Below are 15,107 nucleotides of genomic sequence, written 5' to 3' on the forward strand. Positions count from 1 at the left end.
ATGAGTAAGATGCATGGTCACAAGAACACAATGCAACCTGCCCTGCCAGATTCATTGTCTGCCTGGCTGCATGATTATTGTACTGCATACAACCCCACACAGGAAATCCTGTTCTAGACACTTCCAGAGTTTTAAAGTAGCCCTCCCGGATGGTAATCAGGAGGACACAAGGCAGTGGAGGAGGAGGTGTAAGCTGGAGTCCTGGCACAGTTTTCCTGAGTGATGCTGGCCAGGCTGGCAACTCAGGGCAGGAATTTCCAAGTGTCGTGGTTCTCATTGAGAGCTCCTTCTCTGCAGATGCACCTCTCATTTCCCTCTCTCTTTCTTTTTTACTGCTTTGTAATATTTTTATAATCCTCCTTCTCTGTCTCTTTCATCCACAGAAATTTCTGAGTCCTGCTTATATTGTTTTGTTTTTTGATAATGAGGATTGAACTCGAGGCACTCTCCCACTACCTACATCCCCAGCTTTATTTATTCCTCTAAGTTGCTGAGGCTGGCCTTGAACTTGCAATCCTCTTGTCTCAGCCTCCTGAGTCACTGGGATTACAAGTGTGTGCCATCACACCTAGCTTCATGCTTATGTTGTAAAGGCTAAGAAGTTATGCTACCAACAAAAGGTATATTCTTCCCCTACAGGAAAAACCAATGTTTGAGGAAGCAACTCAGAAGTCCACCAACTGATGAATGGTTAAATCAAATGTGGTCCAACAAAAAGAAGATTGATACATACCACAACATGGATGAATCTTGAAAACATTATGCTAAGTGAAAAAGCCAGTTACAAAAGACCTATATGATTCCTTTTGTATGAAATAACCACAACCAGCCAATCTATAGTGAGAGAATATAGATAAGTGCTTCCCTTGTGCTGGAGTCATGGACGGTAGAGTGAAGTAGGAATTTATGGCCTCTTCCTCCACACCCCTGGCAATCATCATTTTACTTCCTGTCTATGAATTCAAATACTCCAGGTGCCTCATATAAGTGTTATTGTACTGTTTTTGTCTTTTTGCAACTGGTGCATTTCACTTAGCACAATATCCTTAAGATTCATGGTGTTGCAGCATGTGTCAGAATTTCCTTCCTTTAGGCTGAATAATATTCCTTTGTGTGTACATATTACATTTTGCTTACCCACCCATCCATTGATGGACATTTAGGTTACTTTCATCTTCTGCCTATTGTGAATGGTGCTGCTAAAGACATGGGTGACAGATATCTCTTCAAGTATCTGTTTTCAAGTCTTTGGGGTATACACCCAGAAAAGGAATGTCTTCTTGTGGTGATGAAACCCTAAGATCTATGTGCTCTTTAAAGAAAAAATATTATAGTATGTGAATTATGTTTCCAAAGCTGTTACACACACATACACACACACACACACACACCCAAACCAACATACCACAAGTTCTCAGAGGACATCATATTAATCACTGAAGTAGGGAGAGGCCTGGGGTGCTGAAAGGTGTGATGGAAAATTGGCTTGACTGTAGAATTCATTATCATGACATTTATTTTGCCATGAAGCCTGAGAAGAGCATTTTATGACGGAAAGATTCAGCCTGCTGTTCTCTAAACATGCAAATAATCCACAGTTCCTTACATGGGCGAAATACGGAGCAGGATGCTGTGACCAAACGGAAATTATTTACTCAGACTTCCCAGAGGAATCAACAGCTCTACGAGGCCCTAAGCAGCTCTCAACTTCTGTGCTCCTAAAGTCAAGAGCTTTTGGCCCCGGACAACTGCTGAGGTTCTTTGTATTTCTCCTCAACCCCTTCCTTGCTTCTTTAATTCCCCCACTCTCTGTCAGAGAATTTATGAGTCAATATATGGAGGGGAGTGAGAAGAAAAGAAAAAAGGAATTTAAAAAATAAAAAGAAACCACTGCTTGAAAATTCCCTAAGAAGTCACGAATAAATTTCTTGGCCTTTCCCATTTGTTCCAGGAAAATACCAGCGCCCCCTGCTGGTACTTAATAAAAAACTCAGTAAACCACAGAGAAACATCCACTAACTTCCTAACGTATGTGGGAGGTATTGTATCATTTTTAAAGACTCAGAAGCCAACAGAACTTTTAGGTATTTGCAGTAAATGAATTTTAGGTTGACAGAGACAACATCAAGATTAAAATGCACCCAGGCTGGTGGTCCAGCCCAGACTTACGCTGACAGCCCAGGGGGTCAGAGGCACTTAGTCCATAGTGATTGGGTTTGCACCGGTCGCAGTTGACTCCTTCCACGTTCTCCTTACACAGGCACTGGCCGGCCACAGTCCCCATGGCAGCATCAAGGTGGCTCACACAAATGCCACCAGATATGGTTCCATCAGGATCACATTCACAAGCTGGGGACACAGAAACCCATTGTCTTAATTAGTTAATTGCAAATTGTAGGAAACCTGAAATATAAGCAAGCATAGCATTTTACCCATGCTGGAACTACTTTACTTTGTTTAAATGAATATGTTTACCTAATTAAACAAACGGGCAGATTGGCTGTTCAGAAATATCTCCCAGATTTTTGTCCATAAAACATATCAAGTAATTTCATGCATATATTTTTAAAAGATTTTAAATGATTCTAAAGTTGGAGAACAAGAGGATGAGTGCTATTTTGAAAACTGGATGTTAAGAGCGGAGTAATTCTTCCTGGGTTGATGAAAATGTTTTGGAACTAGGTAGATGTGGTGGTTGTACATTGTGCTAGTGAGTTTTTATTTTAAAATGGTTAATTTTATGTTATGTGAATTTCAACTCAATAAACAGATTAAAGAAAGACTAGAAATGAAAATAAGGCCAAGACACAAGTTTAAAGTAGGATGCTGTGATGCTATATATCTCATTCCAAGGACATGAGAAACAAGAGGAGATCACATAAAATTCTGCCAAATCTCTGAAACATGGTTAAGTTTGTTGTTCTCCATCATAAAAAAAACCTACGTTGCAAGGAAAGTGCTGTCATTCTTTGTAGTTTTTCTTGAAACACCTACAGGAAAGAAAGGGAGGGAACAGCGGGAATAGTAAGCTGTAGTCATGTCCTTGACTTCATTTTGGAAATCTGTTGATGAAGCCAATCTTGGATGAGAAGATTCTGGAAAACGGGGAAACAGATGCTATACAACACAAGCAGCATTTTTAAAATTTGATTTTGATTTTTGGCACTTGTTTATTGGTTCTGGGGACACTAAATTACATTCCCAGTCCCCTGCCCTGGCTGTTTTTGTTTGTTTGTTTGTTTGTTTTTAAGACAGAGTTTTGCTAAGTTGCTGAGGTTGGCCTGGAACTTGCCATCCTTGTGCTTTAGCCTCCCAAGTTGCTGGGATCACAGGCATGCACCACTATGCCTGGCACCACCAGTACTAACTCTTCTTCTTCTTCTTCTTCTTCTTCTTATTATTATTATTATTTTAAACAGAAATTCGAATAATTCAAGGAAGGAGTGTCATGAAAAGAGATGCTGGTAGTATGAATAATTCCAGGGGACAGAATAAGGACTAGAAGGGAGCGGTTACAAAATGTAGACTTGGAAGATAAGGAAGAGCTCTCTGATAGTTAGGGCTACCCAATCTACCCCAGAGAGCAGTCATGTCTCATTATTGGAGGTGTCCAGATACATGCTAAAGTGGCATCAGTGGCCTTGGTTTAGAGGATGAATGTACTGGTAGGGAATAGTTCATACTGCTGTCTCTTGTTGCTTTGTGTCTGTGTGTTAAGGAATTCTACTTTTAAAGAATGTAATAAATGTAAAAAATGAACATCTTGTTTTAAAGAAAAACCTCACTCATTTTTATTTATGTTTGCTTTGGGCTGACAAAAAAAAAAAAAAAAAAAGCCCTCAGGTGTAAAGATTGAGTTCAATGGGAAAAAATCCAGTCAAACTAGTTGTTTCCTGTCATTGAAGCAAACTCTGAGGTGTCTGACAGATTCTTTCAAGTTTTGATTGTTTGTTATAGGGTTGTGACTGGTGATAAAATCTTACTGTGGAAAAACAAAATTGGGATCTGTTTAATTTGGAGACAAAAGTGTCACAATTTTCTTTTAATTAAAGCCAGTTGCTTCCAAAATGGAAAGACTAGAAGGACCATTTTAGAAGTGGTCAAAGGACAAAAACTCAACTTCATTTGGGAAATACTTGAAAGAGTCAGCACTGAGTTCTAGAGTGTAATTTAGTTAATTTAATTTAATTTAATTTAATTTAATTTAATTTAAGTACCTTTAGGATCAGGGTGAGTGGACAGTGACTTAGCTCTGAAATAATCCATGTCCCAGCCTTTAGAAGTCCAATAAAACCTATTTATGTCAGAATTTGATTCTCACAAACTTGTATTACCTTACTTTTCATTACCAAGTCTCTGCTTTTTCTTTGTTTCCTCAGAGTAACAGGTTTAAGTTTATTGAAGAGATAGATATGGAAAAGGGACACTCTAAAGGGAGATAATGGGTCCTCTCAGAGAGGAGAGAGACAGTGTGCCTTTCCTGCACTCTACTTTTATTGGGGATCCCAGAGAAGTTTCCAGAGAGTCCCACCTACTTCTACCACTTGACTTTGAATTGACATCAGTCTGGATGACATCAGACTGTCAGGTCCCCACTGCCATGGTAATTCTAGGTCACCTTGGCCTGGATGACTAGTTCTTAATGGATTCTTTTTTAAAAAATTATTAAATTATTTATTTATTCTAATTTGTTATACATGATGGCAGAATGCAATTCATTTCATATTACACATATAGAGCACAATTCTATATTGCATTTAACTGTCTTAGTACTAGAAGATTCAAAATTAATCAGCTCTTATGCCTGGAATCTACTTATGTAAATATTTAAGTTCAAGCAAGGACAATTTAGAGAAAATCTGTAAGAGAGTGCTAATCAATCTTCTCAGTCCACATCATCTGTGTACACACAATAAGCACATGTTTGGGTGAACTGGGAGAAACTGGGGACAAACATGAAGGAAGTTTGTTACAAGCTCCTCATCTGCCTTCTCTGGAAAAACTCCTTGTTTACAAAGAATGACTTAATTCATATTGGGGTACTAGTTTTTGTTACTTTCCCCCTCCCTACACAAAGGAACCACCAAGTTAATACTAAGTAGTTCTTATGGAAATAAGACTTTTATTAATGTGTTTAAAATATTTGGTTTATTATTTCCAAATATCTTTCTAGATTACCATAATATCTGTTTTGAAACACTATTATTTTCCTGATTCTACCCAGAAGACAAATTCCATCTTTTTTTTTTTTCTTTGTACAAAGGACTGAACCCAGAGGTGCTTTTTCACTGATCTACATCCCCCAGTTCTTTTTATTTTTTATTTTGAGGCAGAGTCTGGCTAAGTTGCTGAAGCTGGCTTTGAATTTGCAATTTTTCTGCCTCAGCCTTCTGAGCTGCTGGGATTACAAGTGTGCACCATCAGATCCAGATTCTTTTTTTCTAAATATATAATTTCTAAAACCTTAATAAAAGTTGTGAATGGTGTGTGGGGGTATGTGCATGTGTGTGTGTGTGTGTGTGTGTGTGTATGGGGGGGAGAGAGAGATATCAACAATTCTGGACATTTAGGAACATGCTCTAAAAATATTTTCTTGGAATTTTGAACATGTCATGTAAGTTTTGAACTTACATGTCATGTCAATTTTGAACAGGTCATGTAAGTTAAATTTTATATTAGTGCCTACTGAGTAATTTGAACAAAACCCCTTTATTGATACTTTTTTATATTGTGATATATTTGGTCATTTCTAGTTTGAAATCTAGGACATTGAATGTAGTTAGGTAGCTACCGAATTACTTTTGTTTAAGAATTCATTATATTATGATTATTTTTTTTTCAGAGTAGAGATTAGAAGTTTATTAAAGGACAGCAGAAAAGACTTCTCCCGGAGGAAGAAGGGGACCCAAGAGGTGGAATCCCTATGATTATTTTAAGTTTGAAGCAACCTTCCTTGCTTTTACTTTACATTGATGATACAGTCTAAGAAGCATGTTTTCTGGGTTCAAGGAAAGGCAGTTCTCCATGGGTCTTGGACATCCTGAAGGTTTCTGCTGATATGCTAACAATGCAAGGCCCTGCTTCCTCTTTACCAGGAATTTCTTAGGTTGTGTTTGCAGCAAGGAATTTGAAAGATAAGGTAACATCTGCCTCTGGTCAAAGAGCAAGCTTGCTTTCACTTGTTATAAAAGCAACAAATCCTCCAAGTTCAATATTCCTTGTCTGTGGCATAAGCTCACTAGGTATGCAGTATCCATCTGGTATCCTTGGGACTTGGGACTTGGGACTTGGGTCTTGGGTATATGGGAACCCAAGCCAACACATTTTTTTTTTTTTTTGGTAGTGGTAGTTGGACAGAATGCCTTTATTTTATTTGTTACATTTTTATGTGGTGCTAAAGATCAAACCCAGTGCCTCACACATGCGAGGCAAGTGCTCTGCCACTGAGCTTATTGCTTGCTTGGCATGAGTAATAAAGTTTTTTTTTCTTTGGCCCAAGACTGTCATGTCTTCCACCAGCATCGGGGGTTGGGGGGAGCAGACTAACTTCTTAGTTTATAAATAAGATCTCAGACCCAGTTACTCACACAGGGTACAGTTAAGTCAGTTTGGAGTATTTATCTGGGCTATAACATACAGTAATGATGGGACTACAGTGAGGCAAGCAAAGTGCCTAGGGTATAAAATTTAAGGAGGCAAGTATGCATTTACATAACCCTGACAGTGAATGCTACATAAATTTGGGGAAATAGTGCTTTGCTTACCTCATTTTAATTTCAGTCCTGCAGAGAAATACAAATTAAAACCATGTTGAGTTAACACTTCATTTACTAAATAAAAGTGTGACAAAACCAAGATTAACAAAATTTGAGTGCTGGCAAGGATATAGAGCCACAGGAAGTTTTTACACTATTGGTGTGAGTGGCAATTGGCATAGGAGGATTCTGTATTATCTAATCAATTTGAAGAGGTGCATACCCCACGGGCCAGAAATCCCACTCTCAGTTGTGTTGCTTAGGGATAGTCCTTGCATGTGTATACTAAGTCACAAATACAGAAATTCTTATTGTAGAATCAGAAGGAAAATGGGACAAATACACTTTGTCATAGGGTGTAATTCAATACAGAAATTAAAATGAAAGAAGGACTTGATATGGACATATCTTAAAAGTATAATGTTAAATGCAATATTCAAGTTTCTGAAGGCTAATATTATTACCTAAAATCATTGTTATCAAAAATTTGAAAATGTGCCAACCTACATTGTTTGTGGATAAAAACACACATGAAAGCATAAAACAAGAATGATAATGATAAATACCTAATATATGAGACAGCTTACTCCTAGGAAGGAGGGTGGAGGAATGGGGTGCACCTGGGACCTGGATGGTGCCTGTTATGTTTTATTAAAGAAAGTCCTGGTGGCAGTAAGATGAGTTTAGGTTTCAATAAAGTTGGTGGTGGGTATATTATTGTCTATTAGTTTATATATGCTTGAATTACTTCTCATAAAATAGTTGAGATGAAAGATAAGAGATTTTAAAAGTTTTCCCCCTGTTCTTTCTTTTTTATTTTATGAAGCGAGGCAATATCTTACCTTATTCATCTAAACAGCAAAATTGAATTGCCTCAAGCCAGTCAAATGTTCTAGGCAAGTCACCTATTTAGTTACTTCCCTGAGCGGACTTCCATGATTCTCAAGACACCTGAAGGGATCTTGGGAAACCATCCACCCCTCCAGGTTGAATTCCAATTGTTTCCTGATTCCTGATTCTCTGATAGAATCAGGTCCTGGCAGACTTTCAGACCCACCTGGATTAGTTGGCTCAACTTGTTTGGAGAAAGAAAAGCTCTTAAAGCTGAAGCGCTTATGCACGCCTCGCCCCTGCCTTCCCAAGTAGGGTTGTTTGGAGACCCATGAAGCAGAATGGGGACTGGCAGCCCCAGTGAAGCCGAATCAGAACTTCCTTGGATGAGTGGAAAGGGTGGGGCAGGGTGGGACAGGGTGAGGACTTACGCAGGCATGCGTCAGGATCTGAGATGGCCTTGAGGGGGTCCTTGTAGAAAAGGGGTCTGCAGCGGTCGCAGTGCTGGCCCTCGGTGTGGTGCTGGCAGTCCTCGCACACGCCCCCGCTGAGGCCGCCGCTCGCCAGGTACGTGGCCAGATCGAAATGACAGCGGTCAGAGTGGCCATTACAGCTACATGCTGAGAAAGGAGGAGATTGCCTTAGTGCCTGAGAGATTGGCCAACATCTCAGGAGGAACCGAGCCCTGTTCCACACTCCTGTCCTGCACCTCTCTTCCTGGCCACAGCCACTGACGCCTCTTTCTAGACGCAGCAAGGGTACCAAGGGCCCAAACCGCTGCTTTCCAAGGATCCCTCAGCCCTCTGATTCTGCTCCGGTACTTTCTATAAAATGTGTTCCTTCAATGTTTAATAGGTAGTTTTTAAAAAATCATGCCAACAAAATAAATCATTTTGGTGACCTAGAAGCCACAGAGTGCAATATGTGTAGTTTCATAGTGCTTTTACCTACTTAGGCTCTGTAAATTTGAATTTTTCACCTGAAGTGTTTCTCAAATAAGATTGAGCTGAGCCCTGTTCAGATTATGCCCCTCTGTAGGGACAGAAAAGCTGCAGGAGAGGTTGCAGGTCATTTGAAATCTCATCTGGGGCTCAGCCAGAGGATTAGAGGGCCAGCCGGTCTGTTTAGAGGAATTTGTTTGTCTTCATGGTAGTATCTGTGCCGTCTCTCTTGGGTTTTTCTCTGTAAGCAGCCTAAGTTTGGCCCATGTTTGGTTGTGTACTGTGACTGTCACGGAAAGGGCTCCTTTACTAGAGGTCTTCTAAGGGACTTCCTTTCTCTTCCTCAAGTCCTATTTTTCTAAATCTGGGAAAAGAAAATAAATAACAAGATTGTTTAGAAGTTCATCAAAACTCAGAAGCAGCAAACATGTTGCCAGCAACAAAAACAACATCTTATCAACCTGAATATTTTATTGGCGGGTTTCTGTTCATGACTAAAAGGCTCAGGGGTCACTCCAGTTGAACTGGGCTAACTGGGGTGCGGCAAAATAACCACACAAGAGACACAAATACCTTTTTCTTTGGGGTCGCTGGGACGGCTCTTCTGATCTTAAGGGTCCGCAGGAAGAGAGAGGGAGGGAGAGAGAGAGAGAGAGAGAGAGAGAGAGAGAGAGAGAGAGAGAGAGATCCAGCACACATAGGCTGACCCCTTTTATTGAGGAGAAGCTATTCAAATGAGGCAAGGGGTCAGGTTTCAAGGGGCTGAGTCTGTCTTCATGATGTCCACTGTCAGCAGGTTGACTGACATCTGGGTAGGCTACACCCAAGAGCACAGTAAGAGAAGGACACACACAAGGCACTTCCATGAAACATTCTATCTTAAACAGGGCAAGGGGTTATATTACAAAGGAACAGGTGAGCATAGCTCCACCCATGGGGCTATAGGAAGACATGCCCGGCAGGAAGACAATCACTCGAACCCTATAAGAGCGGGCCGTCTAGCATCATGGGTGCCTGACGCCACAACGCCCAGCAGGGGAGTTAACTCAGTCATGTGCGAGGTTGGTCTCCCACATTTTATTCATCATAATTTATATTATATTTTATATAGTAGCCTGTCAAACTCAATTCTGGATCTCCTTTCTCCCATCATCCTATATGTGGCTTAAGGTCCTGTTTAGGGACCCCATGATCATTCAGGAAGATGGTCGAGATCTCTGTGCATTGCCTTTAGTTATTTTAACATCACAAGACTCTGCCCAGCCTCTGAAAGTGTGCCACACAAAACACATATTATTTCATCAAAAAAATTATTATAGTAACAGTTGTAGAATTTGGTGGTTCTTCTATGTGACATAACTGGTGAGATTAAGATGTCACACAATTAGAGCTGGGAGCCATAGCCTCATCACATCTGAAACCTGCCGCCCCCATGAATGAACTATGTATTCTCCAAAATTGGGAATACAGAATACATTCAGTCCATATGAGGATTTTTTTCACCTACATCTGCATGCACTGTCCTGAGAGCCTATGGCTGGTCTCCATGGAGCATCCTGGAAGAAGTCTTTGCATCTCTCACAGTTTGGGCCATCTGTGTTGTGCTGACAGACGCACCGACCATGAACCTGCATGTGCAATAAACAGTGTTAAAATAGGGCTTTTTTCTGAAAAGCCCTGGGGTTCTTTAAGTGAAAAATGAAAGATCTGGCCATGGGCCCTCTCTGACTCTTCTTTTTCCATGTGTTAGTGACAATAACAACCTCAACTATCTTCAATTGCCTGCTTAACTAGCTTTTAAACTTTAAAAATTTTCAAAAGTTCAGTGAACATTTAAATACATTTTTCCCCTGAATTCTATTTCAGCACCAAACATTACAACCTCAGTAAAATGAGAGACAGAATGGGCATGGGAGTGTTGAGGGAGGGGTGTTTATTGAGTGTTTAGAACCATAAGGGGAAATAGGGAGTTAAAAAGGGAAACTGTAAGACATGTGATTCTCTTGGTTTTTCTCTAAATGACCAACGTTCAGAGAGTTGCTCTATTTTGGTGAAACATAGAAGTTGTTGGGTGGGAAGATATAATGGCCTGGACAGTAAGCCTGAGATTTGTGCCTAGTAAATAGTCTAAATTTATTTAGTAGGCACACCCCTGGGGCTTTGCACAGAAACACAGTTCATGGGCTGGGGATATGGCTCAGTGGTAGCATGCTTGCCTGGCACATGCAAGGTACTGGGTTCATTCTTCAGTATCACAACAAAATGAAACAAAAACAGTTCTATTGGGGCTGGGGTTGTGGCTCAGTGGTAGAGTGCTCACCTAGCATGTGTGATGCACTGGGTTTGATCCTCAGCACCACATACAAATAAATAAAATAAAGGTATAAAAAAACAGTTCTATTACACCAACCTTTAAGACTAGTCCCAAGAATGAGGGCAATCTTCAGTATTAAGATATTGTTATTCAGAGTAAAAGAATGTTACTTGGATTGAACGTTTTTATAACATCAGATATTTACTGAAACAGTTTAGCTTTGAGTACAGTATCTCACATCAACAGACCTTCAATAAATTTTTGCAAGAGAATGAATGTGAAATTCTGGTTTCACATTTCCTGAAAAATAACAAAAGGAGGTCAAGATTGGCCATCTTGAAATCATAAATTATAAAATCTGCTCATTAGTCAAATGAAATTCATAGGTGGCATAATTCACAAGAAACTCTGGCTAGAAGAAAGGCCCCCAGATGGCCTGTTGGACAAGGTCGAATGACAGTTTCTTCCTCCATCAGAAAACTGGCAGTAGGATTTGTTGATCTCCATGTAGAGGTCTGGAGTGCATTCAGCATCAGGACAGCAAGGGACAGGAAGAAGAGCCAACTTTTCTTTGGATTAATGACTCACCATTCCTGGGGAGCTGAAAGTGTCTCCCCGTTCTTTCTGTGAAGGACCACATTCACTGGCATGGCCATTGCAAAAACAGCTTCCCCGAAGAACCATCTCATACAGGGCATAGTAGTATTTATCAAGGGAATCATTTTGCTTCCTTCCCAGGAAAGTATCCCCAAGTGTATGGAGTTTGGTAAAGTTTATCCTCAGGTTTGTTAATGTTACAAGATCTAGAGAGTGAAAATGAAGCAATATATAAATATGCATTTAAGTTGCATTGGTTCAAGGTGCCCGCCTTGACTAACACTCCCTTAGCATGCTAAGGAGATGCAGTTACAAGGAATAGTCCGGGCACAAAATTTAAAGAGAAGCAGGAAACATACAAAACAATTCATACCCTGGATGTAGGGGCTGTAAGGGTTTTCTATTTCAAAGCTGGGATCCAAAACTTTTAAAACAACCTGTAAAAAAAATGTAGATAAATTTATAGCATGTAACCCCAAAACCTAATTGTCTAATTTTCTTCGAAAGAGTTTTTGATCTTGCAAGTAGACTGAGCTGATGTAGGATATAAATCATCACTTGGGTTAGAATATAAATAAAAGTACCAAGAACAAATATGAATGCCAGGGCTGAACCAGTCCTTCCTGGCTCTTCATCACAGTTATCCCTACAGACAGAAGGGATGATGCTATTGGTGAAGAGGGGTCCAAGCTGGGTTGGGGTGGAGTGGTAGACAATTCAGCAAGCCACCGTGAATTTGGGCCTGGCAAAGAGTTCTGAAACTATCACCTGCCACCAATTCTTTCTTACCTCCCTGATGAAATAGTACCTCCAACCCCACTCCCACCCTGACCCCCTGCCAGTCACCAGCTTTGCTCAGAAGGATGTTCCTGGAGATTCCACTGGGTGGTGGTTTGAAGAGCATGGGAATGGGATGGTGAACCCAGAGATGCTGCTGGCCTGTGACTCCTTTGCAAGGGTTAGAAACAGGTGATCAGGGCCATAGGGTCCAGTTTAGATTTTAGCCCTGTTTACCCTTTAATTGGGCATTCTTACAAAGGATTATTTCTAATGTATTTATTATTTCTTATTCAGGAATCATTTCAATCTAGACACTTTCATGTTTAAAAAACAAACAGCTCAAGTTATATTTCAGTATGTAATATAAATTTCAGTATATAATATAAATTTCTTCTAGAATTTGAGTTGATCACATTTTTGAAAAGTTTTGAAAAGGAAGGAAATTTTACCTCGCCACCAGTTGAGGGTTCAATATCTGAATATTTGGAGTCACAAACAAGGTCTCCCACTCCCTGGGCCTGGCCAGATGTGACATCAGGAAAGGAGGCAGCACAGTCTTTTGCAAAATATCTGAGCACTTTCCAGGAGTGTCCGTAGTCTGTGGATCGTTCCACTAACATTGCAGCAGGCCGAAAAGTCTGTGAAAATAAGTAAAAGTTGTAATTGTCACAGAGGCAGATTTTATTACCTACTTCACATTGAACATTCTTTTTTGGGGGGGGGGTACCAGGGATTGAACTCAGGAGTACATCCCCAGCCCTTTTTTTTTTTTTTTGTATTTTATTTAGAGACAGGGTCTCACTGAGTTGCTTAGTGCCTCCCTGTTGCTGAAGGCTGGCAATCCTCCTGCCTCCGTTTCCCAAGCCACTGAGATTGCAGGTGTGTGCCACTGCTCCCAGCCATTCTTATTTTGTAATTCCATTTTTTTCCAACTTTATATGTATCTTTTAAATCTACTATCTAGTAAACCCACCTAGATCTCATTCCAGTAAGTAGGAAGAATTTGTGAATAAATACTTTGTCCTCAGAATCGAATTGCATTTTGAAAATATTTATGACTATGTGAACTAGTAATTGAAGGAAGATGGCATATAAGTTGAAAAGCTAATGCCATTAATATTTAACAGCAATTCACTTTGATTCCCTTAACCTAGAATGTTTTTCCTCAGGCAAACTCTTTTACATCCTTCAAAATTCATCTGTGAAGCTGATTCTGATTCCTCAGAACAGATTTAGCCTCTTCAGCTAAGTCTCCTTGCATTCTAATCATGCCTCTATTTCTGTACTTTGTATTACAACTTCCTATTTATATGCTTGTATTCATCAATAGATGGTAACTTCTCTGGGGGACAAAGACCAATAATCATTTTTTAAAATTTTTTATTTTACACTCATTCTTTATTATCAAAACTAGTACCAGGCCTGAAATCAAAGTTAAAATTTTGATGAATGATTATGAAAGACACAATGATTTGCTCCAGCATCTGATCAACCTTAGTAAAGAATCTAATTTTTCTTCTTCTGTTGATCACAATCTTTCCATCTTTCTCCAAATAATCCTCAATTCCTGTCCTTTTCTCCTATGAATTATCTTTCTAATTCTTATGGTTCTTATCACCTATTACCTGAAGTTTGCCTCTTTCTTGTCTTCTAAAATTTTAGAAAAAAAAATCAACCATTTACTCATTAATTAATAAACAATTTTTAAAAATTTACTGAAGAACAAAACCCAAGTGGCAAAAGTTGAGGCTAGACTTATTCTGCTTTTGTTCTCTGTAAGAAAGTGAAAGTTCAGATTAACACTGAGCATTATGGGACAGGTAAAAGGGACAGCCAGCCTGTCCCTCTGTACCTTAAAGGTCAGTATAAGGTGGCTGAACTGAAATAGCGCCTCTAGGTCCAATCTGATGCTGACGTGATCAAGGCCTAAAGAAAAATCCAGAAAGAAAAAAAAATCAATGCTTTTGAGAAATCCCAGCTTATCCTGTTAACCCCTTACTTTGGCTTGTTTATAGTAAGATACCTTTGACATCACAGGCAGGTAGTCAATGCTCTTTGCCAGTCTGGACATGCTGCTGGGCCGCTCCAGGCCCAGGAAATCTATGTGAGAATAGTATAAATATATCCTGGTCTCTGCAGGCATGCAGGCATGTTTTCATGGCAACATAAGCAGCCACTGAGTGGCAGCATCACATGCCCCTAAGGGAGTTTCAGGCCCTTTCCCATAGGGTGAGAAGAGAGAGTTCATTTCCTTAGGCTTAGATCTAGACTACACATAAACAGGAGCTAGCAAGCCGAGCATGATAAAAATCAACACACCCGTTTCTTCCAACAGTTGCTAACTCATTTGAACCAGAATTTACTCATTTATCATAAAACATAGCTTGGAACATTCCCCTTGAAGTGGGGGACCTGTGGGGCTCCTCTGTGACTGAGGAGATGACAAAAGTCCTAGCCAGGACTTTGCATGGATCTAGTTAGCTGTGATCCATCTCTAACATGCAAATGGAGCATTCACCTTGACCTGGACCTGATGGAAGCCCAGAGCTCTTGAGAGTAGCACTGTCCAACAGAAGCAGAACATGAGTTATATTCAAAATGACTCATGGGGAGGACATGAATAATTTTTTTTCTAGTAACTACTTTGAAAACAGAAAGTGAACCAGTTAAATTTATTTTTATATATCATACTTCAACCAATATAGCCACAATATTATCATTTCAGCCTATAATCAATATTTTAAAATTGAAATGCTTTGTTAGACATTTTCTAAATGATGTTTCAGAAATCTGAGGTGTTTTTTCATTTGTAGTACAACTCATCTTGGATTGGCCATGTTTTAAGTGCTCAGCAGCCTCCTGTAGCTAGGGGCTAGCAGACTGCATGGT

The 15,107-nt window shown here is 39.8% G+C and overlaps 1 protein-coding gene across 1 annotated transcript in view; it reads right to left on the bottom strand.

Annotated features, from left to right (window-relative positions):
• The window catches only part of Lamb4 (laminin subunit beta 4), a 100,982-nt gene that overhangs the window by 73,524 nt on the left and 12,351 nt on the right, over positions 1-15,107 (bottom strand). Inside the window, exons 4-10 of the mRNA XM_078027833.1 lie at positions 14,071-14,144; positions 12,668-12,856; positions 11,812-11,875; positions 11,430-11,644; positions 10,035-10,155; positions 8,018-8,206; positions 2,170-2,349 (exon numbers count right to left, since the gene is read on the bottom strand). Coding sequence (XP_077883959.1) covers positions 2,170-2,349; positions 8,018-8,206; positions 10,035-10,155; positions 11,430-11,644; positions 11,812-11,875; positions 12,668-12,856; positions 14,071-14,144 — 1,032 coding nt within the window. The remainder of the gene's footprint in view (positions 1-2,169; positions 2,350-8,017; positions 8,207-10,034; positions 10,156-11,429; positions 11,645-11,811; positions 11,876-12,667; positions 12,857-14,070; positions 14,145-15,107) is intronic.

Source organism: Ictidomys tridecemlineatus, chromosome 2 (assembly GCF_052094955.1).
Source record: "Ictidomys tridecemlineatus isolate mIctTri1 chromosome 2, mIctTri1.hap1, whole genome shotgun sequence".
NCBI lineage: Eukaryota > Metazoa > Chordata > Mammalia > Rodentia > Sciuridae > Ictidomys > Ictidomys tridecemlineatus.